Genomic DNA, 23507 nt, shown 5'->3' on the forward strand with positions numbered 1-23507 from the left:
TTGTTTTGTTTCCTTGGCCAGTTGTGTGCCACAAATCAATCATCATACGATATATATAGTCTCCGATCGGGCTAAGAAATCCAACCTTTGCTTTTACCCCCAGCATACGTCTTCGATCCCCGTTCCTTGTACGTCCCGCCGCCATGAGCGAGAGCGAGGGCAGCTCGACGACCTCCGTGATGGATGACAAGGACCTCCTGTGGGAGATCCTCCTCCGCCTCCCGCCACAACCGTCTTCCCTCCCGCACGCCTCCGCGGTCTGCAAGCGATGGCGGCGCATGGCCACAGACCCCAGCTTCCTCCGCAGCTTCTACGCACACCACCGGAAACCGCCCCTCCTAGGCTTCTTCGAGTACCAACGTGACAATATTGTCTTCACCTCCATCCTTGATGCTCCCGATCGCATCCCTCATGAGCGTTTTAACATCGGATGCTGTATCACCTCCTCAGAGGGCTATGTACTTGGCTGCCGCCATGGTCGCGTCCTCGTGATTGATCATGTGTGTACAGAGCTCATTGTGTGCACCCCTATCACTGGCGAGCAGCGCCGCTTGGCCGTTCCTCCCGAGTTTAAAACAGTCCTCCGTACTTGCATCAATGGGGCGGTTCTCTGCACTGCCAACGACCAGGGCCATGTGCACGGCGGCTGTCACGCCCCAAAACATGGTTAGGACGTAACAGCCGTCACGTGTTTATAAACAAAAGATTATAAACGTGTGAGGCCTAAACTAAATTTTTTCACAATAATACACATAATAAGCATGTATTCTTTATTCTGGGAATACATAGTTCTTGCTGAAAATAAACTTCTAAAATACTTTAATTTATTCCCTCCCGGCGCGTGCTACGACTACTGCTCAAAGCCAAGCTCAGAATCATTACCACTTTGGGCTGCAAAAATAGAAATTAAGCAAGGGTGAGTATGATGATTCATACCCAGCAAGTAGCATTTATTCAAGGGTACAAAAGGAGAAAGTGTTATGGATATCACAACGGTGTAATTCAGTTTCAAGGAAATGATACGACAGCAATGGACAGATTTAGCGGCGGAAAATAAAGTAGTGCAAAAGGCTGAATTAAAAGATGATATTAAACAGAGTTCAACGGAATACTGGAAATATTTATAGCGGTGTATAGGGAAAAATATTGGTATCACACGTGACCAGCAAGGTTCCCTACCCGGGACTCACAGGGGTGAATATTCACACTTTTACACTCTTAAGAGGGGTACTCCGACATCGACAGTCTCAACCAGAACCACGTGGGTTCTAGAAGAGCAGAGCCCTTCGACCCCCTGAGGCACGACAACTTGACTTACTAGTATGGGTCGTTCCCAAGGATCCATCACCGATACCCTGTTCGGAACAAGTGTCGCCCCCAGCGGAGAACTCAGACAGTCCCATACCTGAACCGTGACCGGTACAATATGTTTGCGGTCGTGACACCAATATAGACAATATGTGAATATGGAAATAAGGAGGTCAGTGGTATGATGAAACTTATGTAGTAATCCTCACGTCTCCACGTAAGCCCAAATAATCATGACGATTACTTGCTCACCGGAACATATTTCTCTTCAACAGTACCGTGGCCAACGAACAGAGGACAGTTGCAGAAGAACTCATATATCACGGTACAGTGGCTAGCAAAAGAAATACTAGCAGCAGTATATCTCTAGATCAGTGTAACAGTGTGCAAGTCGCAGGACCAAGCACAGCAACGAAATATGAATAGAGGAACTGCTACTTGCCTGACAGCAATACCCGTCTACCACGCGGTCGCTAGGAACAACACCAGCGAGAGCTCCAACTTCTTCTTCCAGCAGACGACTCTGACTAATGTGTCAATGGTCCTACGCTACAGCACCTGGTCGCCTTATATACTGGTAACAAGTGAGTAGCTCCTTGTGAACACATTAATCATCGTCCAGCTGCCGCCGTAACTCCTGCTTGCTCCAAAGGATAAGCTAGTGCCCCTTTGCTTCACCTAATGGCTGGTTCGATGCACCTACTAGCTCATGCATGCATATGTTTCTAACCAAAGCAATGACACGTACATTCTATCTCTCAAGAAAAAGACACGTAGCCATGCAACAAGCCTTCTCATCGCTGCATGCAAAAATATCTACTGCTCTAGACGGTGGTACAGTGTAATCCAAGAGCTAGCTGGCCTGTGAGAAGAAAATACAGCTAACCTTACTGAGCTAGTCGGCAGGCTACGTACATGCATTACGGCAACAGTGACTAGATGGATGCATGCAGTGCGTTGAGTACAGACCATGGATGTAGTGCATGCCATGCATTGATGCATGCATGTAAGTGTACGTGGATTGCTCAAGCAAATGCAATACTCCACCATCTTCTAATACAAAGAAAATCTACTAATGATTGGGATGCACCTATTGGTCTTAAGATATTTATCTCCAAAATTATTTATAAATACTAGCATGCCTGAGTTATTAGAAAAATGATAGTTAAGCAAAATTTAATTCTAAATGACAATCGATGCATTTTAATTATCCTTAAGTAACACACGGGTGTTACATCCTCCCCCCGCCTTATAAAAATTTCGTCCTCGAAATTCAATTACCGGTCGATAGAAGATGCGGAAAGTTTTTGTGAAGTTCGTCTTCTTTTTCCCATGTCGCCTCGTCCTCATTGTGGTTACTCCACTGGACTTTGACAAATCGAATAGTCCTTTTTCTCATTACTCGATCTTTGACATCTAGTATTCTCAGGGGGTACTCCTCGTATGATAGGTCTGGTCTCAGTTCCACGATTGGTAGTTGTGTTGCTTCTGGCAGTGTCTCGCATTTCTTCAGTGTGGATACATGAAAAACATTATGTACCCCTGACAAGTTTGGAGGCAGCTCTAATCGGTAGGCTACTGGTCCAACTCTGCCAATAATTTGAAAAGGTCCTACATACCTTGGACTCAACTTTCCTTTCAAACCAAAACATCTCGTACCTTTTCGAGGTGAAACCTTTAGGTATACTAGATCTCCCTCTTGAAATTCAACTTCCCTCCGTTTGGTGTCTGCTTGTTTCTTTTGACGGTTCTGTGCCGCCGTTAAATGCTCTCGAACTACTCGTAGTTTTTCCTCTGCCTGTTGAACTAATTCTGGGCCTATATACTTCCTCTCACCAATTTCTTCCCAGCATATAGGAGAACGACATCTCTTACCATACAAAGCTTCATACGGAGCCATCTTTATACTGGATTGATAACTGTTGTTGTATGCAAATTTGACTAGAGGAAGGGACTCATCCCACTTTTCTTTGAAGTCCAACATGCTTGCTCGAAGCATATCTTCCAGTATTTGTATGACTCGCTCTGTTTGTCCATCAGACTGGGGATGATAGGCTGTACTAAAATTCAGTTTGGTCCCCAAGGTCTTATGTAAACTTCTCCAAAATCTTGAAACGAACCTTGGATCTCGATCTGAAGCAATATTTACAGGGACGCCATAGTTCGTAACTATCTCCCTAATATATAACCTTGTTAATTTTTCAAGGGTCATTGTTTTCTTGACTGGTATGAATTGTGCCACCTTGGTCAATCTGTCTACTATAACCCATATAGAATCATATCCTGCGGAAGTTTTCGGCAATCCGGTAACAAAATCCATACTGATATCCTCCCATTTCCAACTAGGAATTCTTAGCGGTTGCAGGAGGCCTGGTGCTTTTTGATGGTCCACCTTTACCTGCTGACATATTGGACATTCCAGGACGAATCTTGCTATTTCTCTCTTCATATTTGGCCACCAAAAATTTCCTTTAATATCCCGATACATCTTTGTGCTACCAGGATGTACAGTGTATGGAGTGGTGTGAGCTTCTTGCATGATCTCCAATTTCAACTCTGCATTTTTAGGTACACAAATACGTTCTCTCAACCATATAGATCCATCCATCCGTATGTGAAATTCTGATGGCTTTCCTTGCTCTATGCTTTCTCGGAGACTGACAAGAAAAGGATCTTCCAGTTGCTTTATCCTAATTCTTTCTTGAAGATCAGGTTTGACCTGTAGTGCCATAATAGTGATCGATGGGTCACGTGCATGCACCTCTATTCCCATCTTGTCTAAGTCCTCCAAAATCTTCCTTTGTGAGGTGATTAAAGATGCCACATTGCAATCAGCTTTTCTGCTTAGCGCGTCAGCTACTGCGTTTGCTTTACCCGGATGGTAATTGATATTGACATCGTAGTCTTTAAATAGCTCGATCCATCTTCTCTGCCGCATATTTAATTCCTTTTGTGTGAAGATATATTTTAAACTCTTGTGGTCAGTAAAAATCTCACAGTGTTCTCCATACAAATAATGTCTCCATATTTTTAGAGCAAAGATTATAGCACCTAATTCCAGATCGTGTGTTGGATAATTTTTCTCATATGGTCTAAGTTGTCGAGAGGCATATGCGATTACCTTGTTGTTCTGCATGAGGACACAACCGAAACCAATTTTTGAAGCATCACAGAAAATAGTAAATCCAATCCCATTTATTGGTACTGCGAGAACTGGGGCAGACACTAGTCGACGTTTTAATTCTTGAAAACTTTCTTCGCACTTCTCGGTCCAGTCGAACTTTACTCCTTTGTGAGTGAGCTATGTCAGTGGCGCTGCAAGCTGAGCAAAACCTTCAATAAATCTCCGGTAATATCCGGCTAACCCAAGAAAACTTCTTATCTCAGTAATCGTGGTTGGTCTGTTCCAGTCTAACACTGCCTGAACTTTTGTTGGGTCTGCAGATATACCCTCTCCAGAAATAATGTGGCCTAGGAATGATACTTTGTCTAACCAAAAGTCGCACTTCTTGAGTTTAGCGTATAACCGGTGTTTCCTCAATGTTTGAAGTACTGCTCTCAAATGTTTGGCGTGTTCCTCTTCTGTCTTTGAATATATTAAAATATCATCAATAAATACCAGAACAAACTGGTCCATGAATGGTCTGAATACAGGATTCATTAAATCCATAAAAGCTGCGGGTGCATTTGTTAATCCAAACGGCATGACTATATATTCGTAGTGTCCGTATCTGGTGCGAAAAGCTGTCTTTGGAATATCTCCTTCTTTAATTTTTAGCTGGTGATACCCCGATTGCAAATCTATCTTTGAAAATACCCGCGAGCCTTGTAGCTGATCAAATAAATCATCGATCCTAGGCAAGGGGTATTTATTCTTAATAGTTACCTTATTCAGCTCCCGATAATCAATACATAATTGCCAACTGCCATCTTTCTTCTTTACAAATAATACTGGAGCACCCCATGGTGACATGCTTGGACGAATAAATCCCTTTTCTTCTAACTCTTTGATCTGTTGCTTGAGTTCTTTTAGTTCTGCTGGAGCCATTCTGTATGGGGTCTTTGAAATAGGATTAGTACCAGGGACCAGGTTTATGCTGAACTCAATCTCTCAGTCCGGTGGAATTCCAGGTAACTCTTTAGGAAATACATCAGGAAATTCTCTAACCACAGGAATATCCTCTATACGTTTCTCCTTTATTTCCAAGTACCTAACTTGTGCATACCTTGTTTTCTTGTGGCTCCCTTGGTACACTATTTTCTGTTGACCAGGTACTTGAAGTATCACTTTCTTCCCATGGCAATCAATAGTTGCATGATTTTCAATCAACCAATCCATGCCTAGTATTATATCAAAATCATGCATATCTAGTACTATCAAATCTGCCCGAAGTTCATGTCCCCTTATAATAACCGGACAATTAGTGCATACCCTTCGAGTTATCATCTCAGCCATTGGAGACTCTACCATGATTTTTTTCTTTATAGGTGTACTTTCTATTCCATGGGTACCAATAAATTTAGAAGATATAAAAGAGTGGGTAGCACCAGAGTCAAACAAAACAACCGCATTATGAGAACATACTCGAAACGTACCTGTAACCACATTGCTATCATTGTCCACCTCATTTTGGGTCAAATGATTTACTTTAGCACGAACAGGCTGTTGCTTCCTTCCAGGATTGTTTGTGTACCGAGGAGCAATATTCTCCTTAGGAGGCGGTGCAGGTAGGTACAATGGTGTTTTTGGTGCAGGCAAAGCAAATGACTGATTATGAGTAAAATTCTTGTTCCGGCACTGACTGATAACATGTCCCTCCTTGCCGCATCCGAAGCATTTTCCCTGTCGCTGCTCACACTGGGAAGCCATATGATCTCCATGACAAATAACACATTTATTAACTATGGGCTGATATGTTGCTCGATTATTTGGGCGCCAATTTTGATGTGCCTTCCTTTGCATGTTTCCTTGACCACGGTCGTCGAACCTCATCTTTTTGTTTGGTTTCTCAACTTCAGCACGTTCTTTAAGGTATGCTTGTTCCACTGTAAGAGCCTTGTTAGCAATGTCACGAAATGATTTTAATTCAAATACCTCCACGCGCGCCTTGATGGGTTGACGTAAGCCTTGAGCGAACCTTCGCGCCTTTACTTCATCATTTTCAACGTACGCCATCGCATAACGGGCAAGTCTAGAAAAATTAATTTCATATTCTGCCACGCTTTTATCACCTTGCTTTAGCTGTAGAAATTCAAGCTCCATTTTCCTCTGAACACTTTCAGGAAAATATTTTCTTTGAAATTCTTGCCTAAATATCACCCAAGTAACCAAATAATTTTATGGATATTTCTTTTTGTGCACATTCCACCAATCAAAAGCTCCACCTTGTAACATAAACGTAGCTAGTGTCACCTTCTCTTACTCTGGACAGTGCCTTGCTTCAAATATTTTTTCTATCTCAGTTAACCAGTCATCTGCGTCCATAGGATTAGCACTGCCAAGAAAGGCAGGCGGCTTCAGTCGCATGAATTGGCGCAAGCTGTCCTGTGTCCCACCCTCATGAGAGTTCTCTCCTCGGGGTGACTGTTGTACTAACTGCTCCAAGATTACAGTCTGTCGCATTTGAGTTTGTTCCTGGTGGTTCAAAATCTCCAAGAGCAAATTACTTGGAGGAAGTTGATCTTCTGCGGTCCTTTGAGATCCACCGCTACCTCCAGCATGGGTAGTAGAAAAATCTCCATGATCGTGGTTAGCCATCTATACAATCATGAAGGATGGAGAGCAAAATAAATAAATAAACTGCCACTCTTCATAGCATGCATCAGTACATAAAAGTTGATTTTACTATATAAGAGGGGTTGACACGTACAACCAAAATTTGCACAGCCTCACCTGACAGGAGTGCTAGTGTCAACATCAAGCTACATGCAAAGGCTAGTAAAAGTGGAAGCAACCTACTACTACTAGGGTTGCTACAGGAGGCAGACATCACATGCGAACTGGATAGGTCACACCATTACACACTAGATACTAGTAGCTCTGCCACTTCATTTATTTAAGCTAGTATATTGCACGCCCTTAGTTCTTTCCTTTCTCGTCCTTCATTGCTACAAGCTGCTGACGGAGGCACCAGTTCTCTGCCTTCAAATCCATCATCTCACTCTCCTGTTTGTTGTTGACGTCTTCCAGCTCATCTCTTTCTTGCTTCAGCTTCTTGGTCTTGTGTCCCTCCTCCTCGATCCAGCGATCGCGGTCCTCCACCTCTATTTCATGGTCATGCTTTATTTCATAAAGTTGGGCCTGATGCTCCTGCTCTAACTCGTCTAGTTCTTGCTTCCTACGAACCTCATGGTACTGCTGGAGTTGTGCAATCTCCTCCTGGTGTTGCTGCTCAGAACGTGCCAAGTCCAGCAAAGTCTCCCAGTACTCATAGCTGTGCAAGTCCACTAGGCCAAAGTTCAGACTAAAGTAGAGTGATTTAAGCGCTTCACGAGCCGCCGAGCACCCAGCTTCATGATCATCCTCGCCATAGCCATAGAAGGTAGTGTATGCACCAGGGTCATGTGGAGTGACCTGCACGTGCACAGCTCCCTGGATTCCTCCATCCGAAAGAGCACTAGTAGAGATCACTGGTGGCTCTAGGTGAAAATGATCGGCTACCTCCTCGAGGATTTGCACAAAGTTAAGATGGAAGATGGTTGGGCCATCCATCACTGATTCCAACCACACATATTAGCACTAACAAAATGCATGCATAAGAAGTGAAATACTAAATTTAATGACAGGACATATAATCAAATGAGCCACGTAAATGTTAGCTTCACATAAAATAAGCACAAAAAAGAGCATTTCTAACTTACACGCACAAAATAATACCCTGGTTATTCCCCATTAGTTGCAACAGTTTTTAATTTTATTTAACCTAAGCTCTGATTACCACTTAAGCTGTCACGCCCCAAAACATGGTTGGGACGTAACAGCCGCCACGCGTTTATAAACAAAAGATTATAAACGTGTGAGGCCTAAACTAAAACTTTTCACAATAATACACATAATAAGCATGTATTCTTTATTCTGGGGATACATAGTACTTGCTGAAAATAAACTTCTAAAGTACTTCAATTTATTCCCTCCCGGCGCGTGCTACTCCTACTGCTCAAAGCCAAGCTCAGGATCATTACCACTTTGGGCTGCAAAAATAGAAATTAAGCAAGGGTGAGTATGATGATTCATACCCAGCAAGTAGCATTTATTCAAGGGTACAAAAGGAGAAAGTGTTATGAATATCACAACGGTGTAATTCAGTTTCAAGGAAATGATACGACAGCAATGGACAGATTTAGCGGCGGAAAATAAAGTAGTGCAAAAGGCTGAATTAAAAGATGATATTAAACAGAGTTCAACGGAATACTGGAAATATTTATAGCGGTGTATAGGGAAAAATATTGGTATCACACATGACCAGCAAGGTTCCCTACCCGGGACTCACAGGGGTGAATATTCACACTTTTACACTCTTAAGAGGGGTACTCCGACATCGACAGTCTCGACCAGAACCACGTGGGTTCTAGAAGAGCAGAGCCCTTCGACCCCCTGAGGCACGACAACTTGACTTACTAGTATGGGTCGTTCCCAAGGATCCATCACCGATACCCTGTTCGGAACAAGTGTCGCCCCCAGCGGAGAACTCAGACAGTCCCATACCTGAACCGTGACCGGTACAATATGTTTGCGGTCGTGACACTAATATAGACAATATGTGAATATGAAAATAAGGAGGTCAGTGGTATGATGAAACTTATGTAGTAATCCTCACGTCTCCACGTAAGCCCAAATAATCATGACGATTACTTGCTCACCGGAACATATTTCTCTTCAACAGTACCGTGGCCAACGAACAGAGGACAGTTGCAGAAGAACTCATATATCACGGTACAGTGGCTAGCAAAAGAAATACTAGCAGCAGTATATCTCTAGATCAGTGTAACAGTGTGCAAGTCACAGGACCAAGCACAACAATGAAATATGAATAGAGGAACTGCTACTTGCCTGACAGCAGTACCCGTCTACCACGCGGTCGCTAGGAACAACACCAGCGAGAGCTCCAACTTCTTCTTCCAGCAGACGACTCTGACTAATGTGTCAATGGTCCTATGCTACAGCACCTGGTCGCCTTATATACTGGTAACAAGTGAGTAGCTCCTTGTGAACACATTAATCGTCGTCCAGGTGCCGCCGTAACTCCTGCTTGCTCCAAAGGATAAGCTAGTGCCCCTTTGCTTCACCTAATGGCTGGTTCGATGCACCTACTAGCTCATGCATGCATATGTTTCTAACCAAAGCAATGACACGTACATTCTATCTCTCAAGGAAAAGACACGTAGCCATGCAACAAGCCTTCTCATCGCTGCATGCAAAAATATCTACTACCCTAGACGGTGGTACAGTGTAATCCAAGAGCTAGCTGGCCTGTGAGAAGAAAATACAGCTAACCTTACTGAGCTAGTCGGCAGGCTACGTACATGCATTACGGCAACGGTGACTAGATGGATGCATGCAGTGCGTTGAGTACAGACCATGGATGTGGTGCATGCCATGCATTGATGCATGCATGTAAGTGTACGTGGATTGCTCAAGCAAATGCAATACTCCACCATCTTCTAATACAAAGAAAATCTACTAATGATTGGGATGCACCTATTGGTCTTAAGATATTTATCTCCAAAATTATTTATAAATACTAGCATGCCTGAGTTATTAGAAAAATGATAGTTAAGCAAAATTTAATTCTAAATGGCAATCGATGCATTTTAATTATCCTTAAGTAACACACGGGTGTTACAGCGGCTGTCACTCCAGCCCCTTTAAGGTGGTCTTGGTGATCATGTATAGAGACAATCAGCAATCCCTCGCATGTGTCTACTCCTCGCAGACCAATGCATGGGGCAACCTCATCTCAACAGCTGCCCCATGTCGGCTTTTTATTGCTCATAGACCTGGGTCACTTATTGGTAATGCATTCTACTGGTTGACTACGAGGAATGACATGCTTGTGTTTGATTTGGTGGAGCAAAGTCTAGCTGTGCTCAGTGGGCCACCGGTTAAAAATTGTTTCCTCCATAGTCAGATCATCCAAGTTGAGGATGGCGTTGTTGGCTTTGTCGTATTATCTTATCCGCACTTTCAAATATGGCAGAGGAAAATCAATGATCATGGTGTTGCCACATGGATGGAGTGGAAGACCATTGAAATGCATAATATTCTTGCGCTCCCTCCTCAGATTGTCAGAGGCGCGAAACCATACTAGGATATTCAGAGGATGCTGATGTGTTTTTTATATATGTGGATGTCAAGTTCTATATGGTTCAATTTAGGTCAATGCAATCCAAGATAATTCATGAAGCATATTATATCACTGACTACCATCCTTTCACAGGGTTTTATTCACCAGGTAACTTTTCATACTCAATATTTCTATTGTAGCAGTAACCCAATTCAATTATTTTTTCTACATGGCTCAAACACATATATTGTGCTTCTTAAGTCACTAACAATTAAGCTTAATCAACAATTGTCCCTCTGCTAGGTAGACAGACTTAAATTATCATTAGTTGTTTTTTACACTACTATAGTGTCAAAAAACGCTCTTATATTATGGGACGGAGGGAGTAGCTAAGTAAATTGCTTTCAGAACATTCCTTGCATATAGAAGAGAATAGATGCAGTGCTTTCATTATGAAGTATCTAAGCAAATTGCTTTCAGAGCATTCCATGCATCTAAAATAGATGCAATTCTTTCATTATGAAGTATCTAAGTATATTGCTTTCAGGAATCTTTTTTGCATTTATAGATGTTTTTTTATATTGCAAGTATAAAAATTGAGCCATAATTCATCTATAAAAAGTGATTTATTTTTCTCAAGTCACGTTTGTCGGCTCAACTGTGTAGACTTACTTGTGCCTTCCATCATCCATTTGCTTCTTACTAGGCACTGTCATCAGTTGAAGTTTTATGCTTCTAGGCATAAACATTGCTGGTGGATGTGATGGAGCTGAAGTATTGCACATTGCATTGGTACGACTATCTGCTCTGATTTGCTAATGTGTTGAAATGCTACAACAGGCAATGATATATTTTGAATACGATTTGTGAGGTTATGAACCATTTGAATTGTAAATATCCAGATGCCTACATAGGTAGCATTCACCCACAAACTACTGTCAATTTGGTTATATGTGTTCACGCTTGTGAGTGACACCAACACACACATCATTTGAACTGATGGGGTTCACGCTTGTGAGCGACACTAACACATACTCCCTCCGTCCGGAAATACTTGTCATCAAGATGAATAAAAGGGATGTATCTAGACGTATTTTAGTTCTAGATACATCCTTTTTTATCCATTTTGATGACAAGTATTTCCCGACGGAGAGAGTACATCAATTAAACTGATGGTGATGCCAAGAGAAAATTACTTCATTTTGGATTGCAAATGATATCTAAATGTTGAACAGGAATGGCCTCGAAGTGTTAAATTTGCATTAATATTCATTGTTTGGGATCTGGTTGATTTTAAATACCAATCATGTGATAGTAGTAGTAATAATAACAATAACAATAATACTAATAATGAATAATAAAATATCTAACTAGATTCTATAATGTATGTAATCTCACTATATATAAGTAGTTGGACAAAGAAAATGACATTCACTTAAAAATTACTGCCAGTGCATTTGCATGATCCACTTTGCTCGTTATTCAAATGTACTCCCTCTGTAAATTAATATAAGAGCGTTCAGATCACTACTTTAGTGATCTAAACGCTCTTATATTAGTTTACGGATGGAGTATAATATAATGACTATTATGTGGGTTGTTATCAGGTTTCAAGAAATTGGCAAGTTTCCAGATAAATAAACTTTCATCGTTTCGGCCGAGAGTTTGAAGATGAGTTGCGGTAACTTTCAAAACTGTATGGTGGGTGCGAAGACGACAAAATTCAAGACAAGTTTCAACGTTTTTATATCCAGTCTTAATTTGTACTCCCTTCGTCTCAAAATAAGTGTCTCAAACTTAGTACAATTTTACACTAAAGTTAGTACAAAGTTGAGACACTTATTTTGGGACGAACGAAGTACAAATTTCAAAAACAAGGCAGATGAACAGAACTTGTTGGCACATGAACAAAACTGTACATTGACTTCACCTTAACCATCAGCACACTACCGACAGCCGATGTAGTTCATGAGGAAGAATTTACAAAGACTCTACACGGCAATGGCAGCATTTAATTTTCATCTGTATTTCATACAAACAGCCAGCCACATTGCTGACCTGCACTCAATATATTTGCAAAATAACAGGCAACCTTTGGCATGGCCTGACTAGCTAGCTATAGGAGACTAACATACACCGTCTCTTCTCATGTGTGTAGTACAAGCAGAGGAACATAGCAGTATTTACAAGGTGTAAGAAAGGGTGCAGAGGGCTGTGTTTTCTAAACTCTTCGCATTTCTGTCATAGAAGCTCTTCCTCAAATCAACTCTAGACTTCTTCGCCATGTGTAGAATCATGTCAGTGCAGCGCTGGCTGCAACACAAGGTACATGAGAAGTTATAGAACAAGGCGATTCAGAAACGTCACAGTTGATGGGTTTTATACGTTTTCCTCTGAACAATCTGTGTGCGTGATGATAAAAGATAATTACCCGTAGCTGCGCTGGTGGTTGAACCATGCGAAGAGCTTGAAGGAACCGTCCCCCAGCATAGCTCCAGCATCGGCATCAAAGAAGCACGACCTGCGTTTGTCAAGGCCATTCAAGCAGCTGATGAACGAATGCCCCCAAACCACGCCAGCACATGATGATATATACATGGTGACTACTGACACAGTTACCTGCAATCTCCTAAATAATCTGTGGCCTTGAGCCCCACTCCTCCCTCCAGGTTAGCTAGTACATAGTGAAGTTCATTTGAAGAAGACTCTTTCCTGCGAAGTACAGCAACACACATTTCAGTAAATAATACACTTTGAAGCAAAGATGCTTGCAGTTTTGCTTGCAATCTTTCATACATACAAGACGAAGAGTACATGGAATTACCAAAGTTTCAAAAAACATGCCGATCCTTTGTCGAAAACACCAGTTCCAGAAGACATTTATAATATACCTCTCAGTAAAAAATGTACTTGGGAACAGAGATACTAGCAACTTGACAGAATTGCACATTACCAGGGGTACACAAATTACCAAATTCCGATAAAAATGTCCATCCTTTGTTGAAAATAGCAGTTCCAGGTGAGAATTCACAAGTATGACTTGATAACAGATCAGGAAAAGTCACTAGACAGCCAACTGAGCATTGAACTTACCTGACAGAATCCTTGATCATCTCGTAGTCAGCACACTCGTCAAGCCTAACCGCCATTTCCACACAAGACAGTTTCACCGGAGGATCATGGTTCACCGTCACATGGAACCTGTCGACTAAATCAGGAATAGCGGAACTGAGTGCCTGCAGTTTACCAAATGTAACAATCAGGACGTCTGCTGAACAGATACTGTAATATCAATTTTTTTAAGATGATAATAACACATAAATACTATGTTGATTCTTACCCTGACAATTTCTGCAGCACTAGAGGATGGTCCGGTTATAGTCACATGGCACTCTCTGATGACAAATTTAGTGTGGAGGATCTAAAATAAATTCAAAGTAATCAGCAACTATACAAACCAAATTGAGGCAAAGAGCTAGCAGCTAAACAGAGGATGAAACTAGTAAACCTTGGCGAGCAGAGCAAGACAAATTGTAGTGGTATCAGCAATTGAGATGATGCCAATATATGGCGTGTAAATATTTTCGTTGACACCGTAAACAAATGTGGGAGCTTCAATGCTCAGAGCACAGATGATAACCTTCTTGGCGCCACCCTAGCACACAAGACAAATGCATGTTTCTTTACTTCGAGATACAGATAGGAAATGTACATCCGCGAACTTTGAGATTATTAAACCCAATAAAAACCTGAGAAAAGAAACAGCCCCTACTATACTGGTTTACAGTTTTGATCATGCTGAACAGCTAAATAAGTAAATATATAGCTTTCGAGTTAACAAAAAAACCAGTGGTATATACCATCAAGTGAGAGCTGGCAGTATCCGTGTCAGTGAATATTCCAGTGCTCTCCACGACGTAGTCTGCGCCGAGATGGCCCCAGGGTATTTTTTCAGGCTCACTAAGATTGGAAACGACGTGTTAGGGCTTAGTACTTGAAATGGTGGCCTGTAAATGTAACTGAATTTAGTGACAAAATGGAGATTCATACGAAATAGCTAGAACTTTGGTGGGAGGGAATAAATCAGGAGGCATGTCCTCTAGGGATCTAGCCTGCAAATTCACCAATTGATGCACAGTAAGTCAAACAACAAATATAGTAACTCAATTATGAACAAAAACATAAAGGTGGCATACAATGACATCTGCGCTCAGAAAAGGGTCGTTAACGACGACTAGTTCCATGTTCTTGCTGCGCAAAATAAGCCTGGCCACAAGTCTCCCGATCCGCCCCAAACCATTGATCCCAATCCTCGGTTTGGTTGCTTTACCAGGTCGGGGTCCGAGCTTAAGTCCGCCACGCTTTGATTTCTGCAAAGACGCGCAAATGAATTCGGCAGCAGTAAGACGAGAAGAAGATGGTGAAATAAGAGACTAGCAGATAACTACCTTGACTTCGTAGAACTGAGGTGGGTGAGCCTTCTTTCTGAACTCCAACGTTTCATACTCGCCCTTTGTAAGCCAGTCCCTGTCCATGTACTCAAAATTCCTATGCTGCTCGTCAAAAACAGTTTCCGCCACGTTCTTGATGACCTTGTTGAGCTCTGCCACAGGTATAATATCCTCCTCATCACGGCTTCGCTTCCTGGGCCCGACTTCACTATCCTGGTACATCGTCTTGGCAAACGGATCCCCCTTGACGTACACCGGGCTCGTGTCCACAGGTGCACCTTTGTCGGGAAGCTGTGCCTGCAGCGAAGGCGCCACAGGGCAGCTCAGGAGCGCTGGGAACACCGTGTCAGCTGGGCACACGGCATAGGGGTCCAGCACATGCCCAAATGCTGATGCACACCAATTCCAGCAGTGAGTCGGTTAAGCATAATGCAAGAATAAAACAATATTATTTTCTGACTGGTTACAACAGCAATCGAGGAGACAATTTATCCCCTGATTTAAGAAGACAGCATGCCTTTATAACAAAGTAAGAAACTAAGCTTATCTACTTCTTCCTCGGATCGTTCAAAAAGGAATATATCCCAGAACCACAGGTCATGATTTGCTCAACGAATATTAATTCAACAACATTAGTATAAATAAGCATTCCTCGCTATCGAATTGACCATCGAATTTCCATGATCAAGTTATACTGTTTCTAACTAGCAAATTGAGCAAACAGTGAATGTTCGCCCTAACCTTGAGGCAAGAATTAATTGATTAGAATCATGTTAATGGACCCAATATAATGCACTTAGCTCATTCATCAATTAGGCCCTAGTTGTCGAACCCTGACAATACGCCACCTGATGCGACAGAACTTTCTCTTATTTCTAACGGGAATCAATAACTCATTCATCAAGGAAAGATGGTGAAGTTCTTCCCTGATGCAAGAAACAATAAGCTTATTTCCTAACAGCAGGCACGGTTCGACATAGCAAAACTTTCTCTTATTTCTAATTAACGGGAATCAGTAACTCATTGACAAAGGGGGACTTGATCAACATCCACTGACTTCATAAAAGAAAACAGCTATCCAGGCATTAACTTTCCTCTGATTTTAATATGACAGCATGCCTGTTCAAGGTACTAGGCTCATCTGCTTCTTCCTGGGATTCAAATAAAAAGGGGTTACAAAAGAGATCTATCAGAGGTTAATTCTTTGACCATCGACTTTCCCTGAAACAGATACGGAGCTAGATTTCAGGAAGTCAGTCAAACAAATCTGTACAATTAAGCATTCGTGCCTGCTGGATTTGTAAGCAATTAGTTGATCCACCAAACGGGAAAGAGAATTGACAGCATTAAAATTGCAGAAGCAAAACTAACAGCAACCGTAAATCACCAAAATCGCCGTGTCCACCCTGAACATCCACTGACAAAGAAAACAGCAGCTATCCAGGCATTAATTTTCCCCTGATTTAATAAGATAGCATGCCTGTTAAATAAACTAGGCTCATCTACTTCTTCCTGGGATTCAGATAAAAAGGGTTAAAAAAGGGACCTATCCAAGAACCACAGGTTAAGATTTCCCTGATCAAGGTATACTGTAGCTAACTAGCTGATTGACAAATCAGAAAATGTATACATCAAGAATTACGGCAAGAATTAAGTGACTAGAATCTGATGCACTTCTTGTTAATTCTTCCATTAGCCACCAATGCAACAGATCATGCTCTAACGCATTCATTCATCAGCGAAACATGGTGAACCAGAATCTAGAACTCATGGACAAAGGGAGCTTGATCCACATCCAAGAAACAGACACGTACGGAGCTAGATTTCAGTAAGTCAGTCAAACAAATCTGTAAAATTAAGCACGCGTATGTGCTGGATTTGTAAGCGATTAGTTGATTTGATCCACCAAACGGAAAAGAGAATTGACAGCATTAAATTGCAGAAGGAAAACTAACAGCAACCCAAAATCACCCAAATCACTGGTTGATTAGCAACAAACAAGACGCGCGCATTACAGTATCAAGTATAAAACAATGTAACGCCTTAAACAAGATGACAAGATGTAAACAAAGTAAACCCAATCAATATAAATAAACCCCTTCGTTTTACCCTTAATGGCAATAATACAAATACATGTCTTTTTCCTTTCTATCACAGGGATATAGAGCACCACAAGATTGAACCCATCACAAAGCACCTCTCCCATTGCAAGATAAATCAATCTAATTGGCCGAACCAAACAGGTAGGGTCAAGGACCCATCATTCAGGACCCACATGGGGCCCATCGCCATCATAGGTAGGTCGCTGGACCATGCCAACATTTGGATGCTTACATCAGGAAGTCCACTCGGACAACTCGATAGCACTCAGACGACCACACGCTACTTGGCTGATGGGCGACCACTCGAACATAGAAGAAATGAGGGCGTCGTGGGAGCTGCAATGGTCGAGGAATCCTAAGTCGTCCATTAAGTAGAGTCATAGCTACTGTTACCTATAACTGCCATAGTAGAGGCTCATTATACTAGTAACTAACCCATTCAGTATCATTAAATGCCTCGGTGGCATGGGAGACATGGGGCTGCGGCGCACTCTATATAAGCCGCACCACACTCCACAGCCAGGCACGAGCAATCTTTGTAACCATACCCACCAAATCAAAGCAAGCCTCAAGACACGAGACGTAGGGCTTTTATCTGCACCACTCGTTAAACACCGAGTGTTACACTTGCGCCGTAGTTAGGCTCTGCCCCTCTTATTCGTACCCCTAGTACTCATTGTCAGGATTGTGACCCCGACACACTCCTCCTCCGCCACTCGCTTGACATGTCGTGATCGCGTAACGTGAATTCAAGGCTTGAGCCGAGACAACTTTTGTCTTTATGTCCCGTTAGGATTTTCTGAACCGCTATAAAAGGACACTCTGCGGGCGCCGCAACACACATCGAAACCAATCTAGGTTTGCCACATCTCATTCCTTGCATCGCCGCCGTAGTCTACTCCATCCCGAGCGACGGCATGCACCGGCGAACGGGAGAGAAGGTCTCCAGAACCACTCAGCTTTGTGATCTTGTACGGGAGAGGGCGAATTAGGTTTTTGGGAAGAACCACACGCGACTGCTCGCTATCTTCATCACGACTCGCCTACCGTCCAAGTCGGGCGGTCTTGTTCTTCATCATATACAATGTCGTCTTTTGCGACCGTTCTTCCCCAACGTCATCGTCAACAACATCGTTGCACCAACAACTATCTCATCTACGAACGATCGGTTTAACTGCAGTGTCCCAGTTCATTGGTTAAACATGTTTGCCAGTTTCATGTTTTGCGATGTTGTGTTGCTACTGTTTATGTTGTTTAGTGCATCTAGTATGTTTGAGATTCACGTGTTAGTAGTTGCAATCATCATGTTTAATATTCCGGAATTAATCATGGAAATTATGCCTAATTACCCAACATATCCAAAAACCTAATTGCAGGCAATTTCCTGAACTGGCTATGGCTGGTTTTGTGATGACCACAAGTATAGGGGATCTATCGTAGTCCTTTCGATAAGTAAGAGTGTCGAACCCAATGAGGAGCAGAAGGAAATGATAAGCGGTTTTCAGCAAGGTATTCTCTGCAAGCACTGAAATAATAGGTAACAGATAGTTTTCTGATAGGATAATTTGTAACGAGCAACAAGTAACAAAAGTAAATAAAGTGCAGCAAGGTGGCCCAATCCTTTTTTTAGCAAAGGACAAGCATGGACAAACTCTTATATAAAGGAAAACGCTCCCGAGGACACATGGGAATTATCGTCAAGCTAGTTTTCATCATGTTCATATGATTCGCGTTCGGTACTTTGATAATTTAATATGTGGGTGGACCGGTGCTTGGGTGCTATCCTTACTTGAACAAGCATCCCACTTATGATTAACCTCTATTGCAAGCATCGGCAACTACAACAAAAGTATTAAGGTAAACCTAACCATAGCATGAAACATATGGATCCAAATCAACCCCTTACGAAGCAACACATAAACTAGGGTTTAAGCTTCTATCACTCTAGCAACCCATCATCTACTTATTACTTCCCAATGCCTTCCTCTAGGCCCAAAATAATGGTGAGGTGTTATGTAGTCGACATTCACATAACACCACTAGAGGATAGACAACATACATCTCATCAAAATATCAAACGAATACCAAATTCACATGACTACTAATAGCAAGACTCCTCCCATGTCCTCGGGAACAAATGTAACTACTCACAAAGAATATTCATGTTCATAATCAGAGGGGTATTAATATGCATATAGGATCTGAACATATGATCTTCCACCAAACAAACCAACTAGCATCAACTACAAGGAGTAATCAACACTACTAGCAACCTACAGGTACCAATTCCAGACTTGGAGACAAGAATTGGATACAAGAGATGAACTAGGGTTTGAGAGGAGATGGTGCTGGTGAAGATGTTGATGGAGATTGCCCTCTCCCGATGAGAGGAGCGTTGGTGATGATGATGGCGATGATTTCCCCCTCCCGGAGGGAAGTGTCCCCGGCAGAACAGCTCTGTCGGAGCCCTATATTAGTTCCGCCAAGGTTCCGCCTCGCGGCGGCGGAGTATCGTCCCGAAAGCTTGCTTATGATTTTTCTTCGGACGAAAGACTTCATATAGCAGAAGATGGGCACCGGTGGGTCTTGATAACCCACTAGTATAGGGGCTCGCAACAGTTTTTGATAAGTAAGAGTGTCGAACCCAACGAGGAGCTAAAGGCAGAACAAATATTCCCTCAAGTTCTATCGACCACCGATACAACTCTACGCACGCTTGATGTTTGCTTTACCTAGAACAAGTATGAAACTAGAAGTACTTTGTAGGTGTTTTTGGATAGGTTTGCAAGATAATAAAGAGCACGTAAATAAAAAGTAGGGGCTGTTTAGATAAATACACAACTAAGTTAGTTTTAGTAAAGATCTTTTTGTTACGAGAAAGTTATTTGTCCCTAGGCAATCGATAACTAGACCGGTTATCATTATTGCAATTTTATTTGAGGGAGAGGCATAAGCTAACATACTTTCTCTACTTGGATCATATGCACTTATGAATGGAACTCTAGCAAGCATCCGCAACTACTAAAGATCATTAAGGTAAAACCCAACCATAGCATTAAAGCATCAAGTCCTCTTTATCCCATACGCAACAACCCCCTTACTCGGGTTTGTGTTTCAGTCACTCATGCAACCCACTATAAGCGAATCATGGACGTATTGCAACACCCTACAGCGGGGATCCCTCACGCTTCCGCGACACAGAGAGCACCATAGGATAGCACCAATAATAAAACATGCAACTCAAACCAATCTTGATCATCAAATAGCCCATAGGACAAAACGGATCTACTCAAACATCATAGGATAGCCATACATCATTGGGAAATAATATATAGCGTTGAGCACCATGTTTAAGTAGAGATTACAACGGGTAAGAGAGAGGTTACACCGCTGCATATAGGGGGGAAGAGTTGGTGATGATGGCGGTGAAGTTGTTGGTGAAGATTGCGGTGATGATGATGGCCCCCGGTGGCACTCCGGTGCCGCCGGAAGCGAGGGAGAGAGAGCCCCCCCTCCTTCTTCTTCTTCCCTGACCTCCTCCCTAGGTGGGAGAAGGGTTTCCCCTCTGGTCCATGGCCTCCATGGCGTGGGAGGGGCATGAGCCCCTCCGAGATTGGATCTGTCTCTCTGTCTCTCTCTGTTTCTGCGTTCTCTTCTGCTGCCCTTTCACCGTTTCTTTTATATTCGGAGATCCGTAACTCTGATTGGAATGAAACCTTCGCCGTGATTTTTTTTCCCGAAAATTAGGTTTCTTGCAGTCGAAGAAGGGCGTCAACCGCCTTACAGGTGGGTCACGAGGGTCAGGGGCGCGCCCTATGGGGGGGGCTACCTCGTGCCCACCTCGGACACTGGTTCACTTTGATTTTTCTTCCAGATTTCCCAAATATTCCGAAAAGTATCCCTGTCTGTTTTTATCCCGTTTGGACTCCATTTGATATGGATATTCTGCGAAACGAAAAACACGCAACAGACAGGAACTGGCACTGGGCACTGGATCAATATGTTATTCCCAAAAATAGTATAAAAAGTTGCCAAAAAGTATATGGAAGTTGTAGAATATTGGCATGGAACAATAAAAAATTATAGATACGACGGAGACGTATCAGCATCCTAAGCTTAATTCCTGCTTGTCCTCGAGTAGGTAAATGATAAAAAGATAATTTTTGATGTGGAATGCTACCTAGCATAATCTTGATCACATATCTATTCATGGCATGAATATTAAGTACGAGTGATTCAAAGCAATAGTCTATCTTTTGACATAAAAACAATAATACTTCAAGCCCACTAATAAAGCAATCATGTCTTTTGAAAACAACAAGGCCAAAGAAAGTTATCCCTACAAAATCATATAGTCTGGCTATGCTCCATCTTCTTCACACAAAATACTCACATCATGCACAACCCCGATGACAAGCCGAGCAATTGGTTCATACTTTTTAACGCGCTTCAGCATTTTCAACCCTCACGCAATACATGAGCGTGAGCCATGGATATAGCACTATAGGTGGAATAGAATATGATGGTGGAGAAGACAAAAAAGGAGAAGATAGTCTCACATCAACTAGGTGTATCAACGGGCTATGGAGATGCCCATCAATAGATATCAATGTGAGTGAGTAGGGATTTCCATGCAACAGATGCACTAGAGCTATAAGTATATGAAAGCTCAAACTGAAACTAAGTGGGTGTGCATCCAACTGGCTTGCTCATGAAGACCTAGGGCATTTGAGGAAGCCCATCGTTGGAATATACAAGCCAAGTTCTTATAATGAAAATTCCCACTAGTATATGGAAGTGATAGCTCAAGAGACTCTCTATATGAAGAACATGGTGCTACTTTGAAGCACAAGTGTGGTAAAACGATAGTAACATTGCCCCTTCTCTCTTTTTCTCTCATTTTTTTGTTTTTTTGTAGGCTTCTTCGGCCTCTCTCTCTTCTTTTTTTTGGGCTTCTTTGGCCACTTTTATTTTGATAACCTCACATGGGACAATGTTCTAATAATGATGATCATCACACTTTTATTTACTTACAACTCAATATTACAACTCGATATCTAGAACAAGGATATGACTCTATATGAATGCCTCCGGCGGTGTACCGGGATGTGCAATGATCTAGCGTAGCAATGACATAAAAAAACGGACAAACCATGAAAACATCATGCTAGCTATCTTACGATCATGCAAAGCAATATTACAATGAATGCTCAAGTCACGTATATGATGATGATGAAAGTTGCATGGCAATATATCTCGGAATGGCTATGGAAATGCCATGATAGGTAGGTATGGTGGCTGTTTTGAGGAAGGTATATGGTGGGTTTATGGTACCGGCGAAAGTTGGGCGGTACTAGAGAGGCTAGCAATGATGGAAGGGTGAGAGTGCGTATAATCCATGGACTCAACATTAGTCATAAAGAACTGACATACTTATTGCAAAAGTTTATTAGCCCTCGAAGAAAAGTACTACTACGCATGCCCCTAGGGAGATAGATTGGTAGGAAAAGACCATCGCTCGTCCCCGACCGCCACTCATAAGGAAGATAATCAATAAATACCTCATGCTCCAACTTCGTTACATAACGGTTCACCATATGTGCATGCTACGGGAATCACAAACCTCAACACAAGTATTTCTACAATCCACAACTACCCACTAGCATGAATCTAATATCACCATCTTTATATCGCAAAACTATTGCAAGGAATCAAACATATCATATCCAGTGATCTACAAGTTCTATGTAGGATTTTATGACTAACCATGTGAATGACCAGTTCCTGTCATCTCTCTAAATAGATATAAGTGAAGCAAGAGAGTTTAATTCTTTCTACAAAAGTTATGCCCATGCTCTAACAAATATAAGTGAAGCAAAAGAGAATTCTACAAATGGCGGTTGTCTATGTAAAGAGAAACAGGCAATCCAAACTTCAAATGATATAAGTGAAGCACATGAAGTATTCTATAAAGCCATACTCAAAAGATATAAGTGAAGTGCAATGAGCATTCTATAAATCAACCAAGGACTATATCATACCAGCATGGTGCATAAAAGAAAAATGAAAACTAAATGCAAAAGACGCTCCAAGATTGCACATATCGCATGAACGAAACGAATCCGAAAACATATCGATACTTGTTGAAGAAAGAGGGGATGCCTTCCGGGGCATCCCCAAGCTTAGACGCTTGAGTCTCCTTGAATATTTACTTGGGGTGCCTCGGGCATCCCCAAGCTTGAGCTCTTGCCTCTCTTCCTTCTTCTCACATCGAGACCTTCTCGATCATCGAACACTTCATCCACACAAAACTTCAACAGAAAACTCGGTAAGATCCGTTAGTATTATAAAGCAAATCACTA

General features: G+C 42.1%; 2 protein-coding genes across 2 annotated transcripts in view; one reads left to right on the plus strand and one right to left on the minus strand.

The window, feature by feature from the left end:
- The first annotated feature begins 143 nt into the window (after window positions 1–143).
- LOC147978292 (uncharacterized) lies at window positions 144–10616 on the plus strand. The gene is made up of 4 exons (XM_087514698.1): window positions 144–653; window positions 4016–4020; window positions 10169–10409; window positions 10506–10616. Exons 1-4 carry the CDS (start codon window positions 144–146, stop codon window positions 10614–10616), a joined length of 867 nt encoding a protein of 288 aa, XP_087370824.1.
- A 2159-nt stretch (window positions 10617–12775) lies between these two features.
- Window positions 12776–23507, minus strand: part of LOC125546571 (glyceraldehyde-3-phosphate dehydrogenase 1, cytosolic-like) — a 56567-nt gene continuing 45835 nt past the window's right edge. The window contains exons 3-12 of the mRNA XM_087514699.1: window positions 15041–15432; window positions 14789–14962; window positions 14643–14704; window positions 14453–14552; window positions 14101–14247; window positions 13933–14013; window positions 13686–13828; window positions 13212–13304; window positions 13024–13113; window positions 12776–12905 (exon numbers count right to left, since the gene is read on the minus strand). Of these exons, the coding sequence (XP_087370825.1) occupies window positions 12776–12905; window positions 13024–13113; window positions 13212–13304; window positions 13686–13828; window positions 13933–14013; window positions 14101–14247; window positions 14453–14552; window positions 14643–14704; window positions 14789–14962; window positions 15041–15432 (1412 nt within the window). The remainder of the gene's footprint in view (window positions 12906–13023; window positions 13114–13211; window positions 13305–13685; window positions 13829–13932; window positions 14014–14100; window positions 14248–14452; window positions 14553–14642; window positions 14705–14788; window positions 14963–15040; window positions 15433–23507) is intronic.

Source organism: Triticum urartu, chromosome 3A (genome assembly GCF_056163025.1).
Source record: "Triticum urartu cultivar PI428250 chromosome 3A, HENAU_Tu73, whole genome shotgun sequence".
Lineage (NCBI taxonomy): Eukaryota > Viridiplantae > Streptophyta > Magnoliopsida > Poales > Poaceae > Triticum > Triticum urartu.

What these genes read in the sequence shown, in the direction of transcription:
- LOC147978292 (XM_087514698.1), top strand. Translation starts at nt 144, where the DNA reads ATGAGCGAGAGCGAGGGCAGCTCGACGACCTCCGTGATGGATGACAAG. An exon ending in CTGTGCTCAGTGGGCCACCG is followed by an intron (nt 10,410 to 10,505) that starts GTTAAAAATTGT and finishes CAAATATGGCAG; the next exon opens with AGGAAAATCAATGATCATGG.